Source organism: Cebus imitator, unplaced genomic scaffold (assembly GCF_001604975.1).
Source record: "Cebus imitator isolate Cc_AM_T3 unplaced genomic scaffold, Cebus_imitator-1.0 Scaffold589, whole genome shotgun sequence".
NCBI classification, from domain to species: Eukaryota; Metazoa; Chordata; class Mammalia; order Primates; family Cebidae; genus Cebus; species Cebus imitator.
The window spans coordinates 521,724-529,223 of NW_016107904.1; the positions used below are offsets into that span (position 1 = coordinate 521,724).

Genomic DNA, 7,500 nt, shown 5'->3' on the forward strand with positions numbered 1-7,500 from the left:
AGCCTGAAGACAATTTTATACATTATTTTAAATAATTTTGTGCTTGAAACAAAGTTTTGAATGCAATTCATCCCATGAGGTCAGGTGTGGAATTTTCCACTCATGGTATCATGTTGGCACTCAAAGTTTCAAATTTTGGAGCATTTCAGATTTTTGGATTAGGGATGTTCAACCTACACAAGCATCTTTTCCTATTTGGCATGCTTTTTAAAGAGTATAATTCACATAATTTACCACAAAATGCTAAAATCTTGAGTATTATACAATCAGTCATCTAGACACAGACACAGAACATTTTCATCACTCCAGAATGTTCCCTTGTGCCTCTTCCCAGTCAGCACCTCTGTCACAATAGCAATCACTCATCTGAAATCTATCAGCATAAGTTAGTTTTGCCTATTCAAGAATTTCATATAAATGGTTTCCTACAGTATATACCCTTTTTGTATGCAACTTCTTTCACTTAGCATGGTATTTTTGAGATTCATATGTCTTGTTGCATGTATCAGTATTCACTCTTTTTCACTGCTGAGTAGTATTTCATGGTAGATTAGACCAGTTTATCTATTCTGTTGTTGATGGACATGTAGAGTGTTTCAATATTTGAATAAATATTGAATAAATTTATTATGAAAAAAGCTGCTATGAGCATTCTTGTGGATATAGCATTCACCATTTGAAAATTATTTTTTCTTTAATCATACTAAATTTTTCATTTGCATATTGTCTTCTAAGATGTCTAGATAAATAAAAGCCTAGATCCATGCAAAAGATAAATGGTTTACTTGCTCTAAGAAATTTTTACAAAAAAATTTCACTCAATAGGATTCTATTAATTAGCTCCCCTCATGGAGTAAATGATCTATGTTACAAACACTGCTTATAAATACCAGTTACTCCCTTTACTCATTTGGAGTTTCGTTTATGTGGATTTTCCCTCTTCCCCAGTTGCATGAACATATTACTGTAATTATTTGCTGTTGCACTAATAGAGACCTTGTCTTTTGAAGGAAGGAAAGTATTTGATTAAATGCATCAGCCTCTCTAATAATCATATGCCTGAAGTTATGAACAGTTGAAAAACTCCTTGGGAGTAGGGGCAGGTGAACATTCTAAAAACAGGTAGAATTTACAGTGGTTAAAAAGTGCAATGGTAGAAAAATAATTTTGTGCGAAGTGTCACATTGGGGGTGTGTGTGATAAGACTATGGTGATTTAAGTAAAGACAGCACTGCTAAACTCATCCACACCGATGCCTATGATGTTACTTTCTATAAATACTTCTTGAAACATGAGAGTTTAGATCCTGTTGCCAAAATAATGTGAGATCCTAGAAATTTTCTAATTATAAATGACAGTATTTTAATTTCATTCCACTGCCTTTTCTGTACCCTCAACCCCAGCACAAATGAGTCTATCACTACAAGCCACATAATTGAATTAAAGCGTACATCATCTCAGCCTATTCTGGGGGAAACCACAGCTGCTTTTCCTCCAGATAACTGATTTTGCAAAGCCCAGGCAGGCTGCTCCTTCCTTTATTCTCTGCCTCACCAAAAGATTTAAGTCACCTGTCAAGAGCTAGCCTAAAATAAATGGAAGTTACTTTTTTCAAATGGGGCACAAAGTTTGTTCCTTTAAGCCGGTTGTTCAGAGAAAGCTTTCGGTAGAAGCAGTCAAGTATTTGGGATTCAGTTTTGCATCTCTTGTTCAAAAACTAATGTAAGCAGTGTAATATTAATTATAAGTGTATATGCATGTAGGGAAAGTGCAGTAATAAAGATTTTACTTTAATGTCATTTTTGACAGAAGTGTTTAATTTTGGAGTGGCAACAATTAAAAATGGAATTACACGTAGCTGCTCTGTTTTGCACATTTAAACATTTTAAATCTCTACCTCTAGGTGGCAGCACCAGATACTTGTTTCTTGTTTCACTCCAGCCTTAATGAGTTTAGGGTGTAAGCAGTAAAACTTTAAAGTCTACTGAAACTTTGAAATAAACTGCTATTACCAGTTTTCTGAGAATTTGGAAAAACTAATGTATATGTTGAATAAGTTTGGGGCTTGTTTTAGCTTTTCAAAAAAGATTCCAGCAGCAATGATCCTTATTTTTTTAACATGACATTGTATGTTTTCTTATAATGATTTAATTTAGCCCTCTGTGGTTTGCCTGTTGAACTTATAACTGCCCTCCCAAGAAAATCACTTTTTAAATGGCATTTTGGTATTTAAGTAACTTGTACAAGGATTATTATATACCTAATATTTTAAGCTCATTACAGTCTCGTCTCCCTTTATATTTTTAAATTTTAGCATTGAACTATGACCAAGAGAGTACTGAGATTGAAGCCCCTTCCCCTGAAAAATAAAACCAGCTTGGGAATAAATATGAAGTAATTAGCTAAGCCAGTTGGCTTTGTTACTGCCACCAGAAGATTGAGTGAATTGTAGAAATGGATATTTAGAGTGGACATTTCGTAGAACCTGATATTTATCACAAGTTTCAGGCACTTGTTTTGGTGTTTCTCCATGACTCTGTAGCAAGATGGCCCACGCCCATTTTTGGCTTACTCTGTAGGCAGGCCGTCCATGGTCAGAGCTTGCAGGTTCATGCACTCAGGTGTGCCAAGTGAGCCATGGCTGGTGGGGTGGGGTAGAGAGTAGCTCCACTTGGTTCCTTTTCATAGCCTGGCCAATTTTGTATATGTGCAAACCAGCATTGTTCCTTTATTTTTGGACTGTGAAAGAAACTTGCCTTTTAGAAAAATGTTGCTTATTATTTTTCTTTTTGATTAGTGTTGGCCTGGGAAATTGATTAATATTCATAGGGTCGGAGTAAAAGTGAAGCTGCTTTCCTATAATTGCAAATAAAGCAAGACGTTATGTGAATACTTGGATTCACAACTGGAGTTTGAATTAGCAACAGTTACCCTTCACTACAGAGAGGAAATGGCCTCATTCACGGGTGTGGTCTCTCTCAATTCCTCTGACCCTCCTTAGCTTTAAATGTGAGGGTATATGTATTCCCACATACTTCTCTAATTTGCTGTTTCTCTTAGGGGTTAGGTAACTTGTAAAATAAAAGTGTATAGTGTCTTGGTGACAAGTGGCTCATGTTAATATAATTTATGTCACTAATGAAGAACAGCTTTTCAAATTGTTCTGAATGTGTCTTTGTTTTTATCATATACTACCACTTTAAGAAATACTTTAATTCCTACAAAGAGTAGCTATTGACTTCATATGCAGCATGAAGATGTCTCATATATTTTTCTAAATGCATAATAATCTTGAGTGAGTATAGTCTGGATTAAATGATGTTCATTCACTATTTTATTTTTTCATTCAAATGACATTTATTCAGTGCTTGCCATGCAGTAGGCAGCATTGAACTCGGTTTGTTCTCTATTATCCAGTTTAAATTTCAAAAGTATATGATCAGTGATGCTACCTCCATTTTGCAGGTGAGAAAACTGAGTCTCTGTGTCCCAGTTGTCTTATTCTTTGTTTGGCCCCTTTCAACTATGAAGAGTTAACCTCCAGTATTTTATAATGACTAGATGTCACTTGAAACTGACCAGATAGGATTTAGAATTCTGTCGCCAAATTCTAAATGCATCTGTCAGGTTTATCTACCTATGTAGCTGTTGATAAATTTAAAACAATTTTTAGATATTTTTTATATTTGTGAGCTTTTGGCTCAGTGACTGTTTTATATTACTCATTTACCTTTATACTAAAATAAGATAGTTTTCCTTAGATTGCCAAAAGCTTTTCCTTAGATTTCCAAAAGATAGAAATATTGTCTCTTAACAATCTTTTCTTGAGAGCATCCCTTAGCAATCCCTAAAATTCTAAGAAACAGTGTAGAATAATTATTTTTAAGTATAAATTCAAATAGTAAATTTTGACACACATATTTTGACTAAGGGTAAATTAAATTGGGTGGCCTAAAAACGTTTCTTTTCTTTAATTAGTTTGTAGAAACAAAATAGCATAAACATGCGTTGATTGATTTCTTGTGTTGTTTTAATTGAAATATGGAAGGTATATTTGGTTTCAGGATTCTCAGGGACATTTTGGCCTATAGAATCTGTAGACTCACTGTTTTTGCATATACTTTAAATTTCTGAATTTTGAACATCAAGAAAACCATGTTGCGTTTTGTCTCAGATGCTGCTACTGAATTTTAACCACTGAATTAGATTGCAACCTACATGCTGTTAACTACTGAGCCAAGATGAAATCGACCACTGCATTGAAATCAGGGTTAGCTGTGTCTGCACTTGAAGGAATTGTAATGGCAGTGAACCTGTTTTCTTTAATGGGATTTTTATTCTCTGATTTTATTCTCAGTTTTGATTGTGACACTTCAATGTTAAGAGAATTTCTTCATAAAAGTACACATTTATTTGAGGTTTTCATTGTAACATTAAGAGAGTAATAAAAACATCCTGTAGAAGTAGTTGCTTCCAAACCCAAGTGTTCACTGGCATATTTCTGTGTTGCGTTGTTGCAGTTACTTGTTTTATTTATGAAGTAATCTCTTGTAAAAAGAGAAGTCATTTGTCCATGTGCTCTTGAGTTCAAATGGTTGTGTGTAAGTTCATGAATTTAAAATCTTTTTTTGTGAGCGTTTTCTTCTTTGGGGTATTTTTGGAATACTTTTCTGAATTTGTTTTTTTCTTTTACATTAATAGGACTTGACCCCACTCAATTTACAGTTCATCATTATCATAAAGATGAAGAGAATGATGCTCTACTTGGGGGCCCAGCACAGCTCACTGATGAAGAGAAATACAGGGACTGTGAAAGATTCAAATGTCGATGCCCTACATGTGGAACTGAGAATATTTATGATAATGTCTTTGATGGTTCGGTTAGTTGTTTCTGTCTTTTTGTGAGTGAACTTGTATAACGGCCTTGCCCCTTTCCCCCACTATGGAGTATATAAAAAGGGCAAAATAAACACACCCACGTTGCTTTCATGTGTTTAAAGAATTTTGGCATCATATAAAATCTGCCTTCACAGCTTACTTTGTTTCTGCTTGAAAACTTTGAACTGAATGTGCTTGAATATTGTTTTGGCTTCCTAGAGTGCTTGACCTTGGTTTTTAAATGGAATCCCTTAAAAATTCTAAATTATCTTAAGTATTTTTTATTATAATTTCTTAATTAGTAACCTCTATTGCCCCACTCTCAACCCCCATCTATTAGGACTTAGAGCAATATTTTTCTTTATCTTAAATCAAGTTAATGGGAACTAAGTGTTTTGAGAAAGTTTGTTTGCCTTTACACATCCCACTTACCTCCATTTTGCAAAGGTACTCTTATTATCTTTTCTGCTGTCTTTGCATATTAGACATTTAAAAAGTCACAGGGAGACATTTCTTTCAAGAAGTACTGCCAAAAAATGTATTATTGACCTTGGATCAGAGCTTGAAACTTGGCCAGTTTACTTGATTTCCACTGCAGTGTTATGCATAGACTAGCCATTGGCAAAGGAATAGGCAGCAGAACTGTGTAAAACCTTGAAACTGAAAGAAAAGACACCCTTTATCTAAATTAAAAGTAATTATTTTAAGTTAATTTGGACAAACAGCAGATGTTTTGCATTTTTTTGAATCAAAACAAAGCAGTCTTTGGAAGCAAGTGCAAGGAAGAGGCAGACACAGATCAGCAATACTTGCTAAATCCTTGAGTTTTGCTTCATTACAGCTGTAAATAAGATAGTTAATTGCATGGAGGCTTGACGACTTGCAGATGGGCTAACTGTGGAAGAGCCGATGTCAAGCTCTGAAATCTCTTCCACCTGGAATTGCTTAGCGTGGCGGGTAGGGTTATGTACCAGATTGGAGCAGGAAACCAAGATGTTTAAGTATCAGGAAGGAAAACAAGTGCTTCAGAAATCCCAACAGTTTTGCTATATATTATATTTGCCTTGTCTTTGTTTAAAATGAAACACAGCAAAACAAAATGTTTTCTCCAAATATTAATATTTATGTCTTTCAAATTTTTACTTCTCCTGCCTCCCTCTCCCAAATACATTTCATTTTTTGGAAAAATTGCCAAAATTTTAGATTTGTGAAGCAGACAGTAAGTGATATTGTTTTTGTGGTACTACAATTCTTTTAGATTTTATTTTTAAAATTAAGTTAACAAGATAAAAACAAACTAATGTGATAAAGGCTCTTGCTTTTCTTCATGTTCGTAATGAGTAAAAGCAAATTTAAAGTTTTTATCGATATCTCTAAGAAGGAGGTTTATTTCCAGTAACATGACTTCACTGGTATTTACAGAGGGAAAATTATTTTATCCATAGAGTCCCTCGTGTATTGAATGTAAAATGGTGATCTCAGAGTTTTTCCTTTGTTACTCCATTGTGATGATGGCAAAGAATGGAAGGTATGTGTTACTAAAGTGTCTTTGGGAGGAAAATAATTGAGAAGATAGGGTTAAAAACTCACCAATAAAACGAATTAAAAATATTCAACACTAGGATGGCATGTAAGTTTTTAAGCACAGAAAACCTTTTATAGCCTCACAGTAACTTTTTGTATACTTGTCCTGACTTCTGTAGGGAACCGATATGGAGCCCAGCTTGTATCGTTGCAGTAACATCGATTGTAATGCTTCACCTCTGACCTTTACAGTACAACTGAGCAACAAATTGATCATGGACATTAGACGTTTCATTAAAAAGTACTACGATGTAAGTATCCATAATGACATTCTTACATGCACAATTGATTTAGGTTTGGTAATTATTTACTGGTTTTCATGAGACTGTAAAATTTTGAAAAGACTTTTGGGAAAAATTCCTAGTGAAATGCTATTAATACATATAAAGTATGTAATTTTGACATATTAACATGACAAATTATTTGATATTTCTCTTAGGCATTACATATACTTCATTTATGAGCAGTATTTTAAATAATGAAATTTTTACTTTTTTTAAAAAAAGTAAATATAATTAAGAAATGTTTTAGTTTATTGTTACCTAAATAAGACTAATTAAATGATTGCTCAGATGTTTGGATAAAGGAAGAAAAAAGTCACTATTGGCTATTGTCAGCAAGTCGAGCTCCAAGATCATGTGTGGTGATCTTAGTAGACTGCCCATACAAAGCTAATAGTTTGTGTTTATGTGGCACTCTAAACCACTCCATAGCCTAGTTTTCTGATGAAATCAAATATCTTTTAAATTTAAATGCTGTTTGTCTAGCATTCACAAGAGAATGTCTAATTTTTATAAATTTATAGTAAAAATGCCAGAACAGTGATTGGTCTTCATTGGAAAGAAGACTTTTATTCAGAGTTTTTGTTTTTAACACATTTCACATGAATGAGTTTTTTTTTCTCTTCAAAAATTAAAAAAAGCCCTCACATTTCCCACTTGATTTTTCTTAGTGTTTCAATATGTCATTTGTCATCTAAATACATTTTCTGTTACTTGAAAGTTCACTGTAACTTATTTTTAAAAGCTACGTTGGCAA

The 7,500-nt window shown here is 33.7% G+C and overlaps 1 protein-coding gene across 1 annotated transcript in view; it reads left to right on the forward strand.

The window, feature by feature from the left end:
* POLA1 (DNA polymerase alpha 1, catalytic subunit) overlaps positions 1-7,500 on the forward strand; it is a 148,750-nt gene that overhangs the window by 98,059 nt on the left and 43,191 nt on the right. The window contains exons 15-16 of the mRNA XM_017516455.2: positions 4,702-4,880; positions 6,582-6,713. Coding sequence (XP_017371944.2) covers positions 4,702-4,880; positions 6,582-6,713 — 311 coding nt within the window. The remainder of the gene's footprint in view (positions 1-4,701; positions 4,881-6,581; positions 6,714-7,500) is intronic.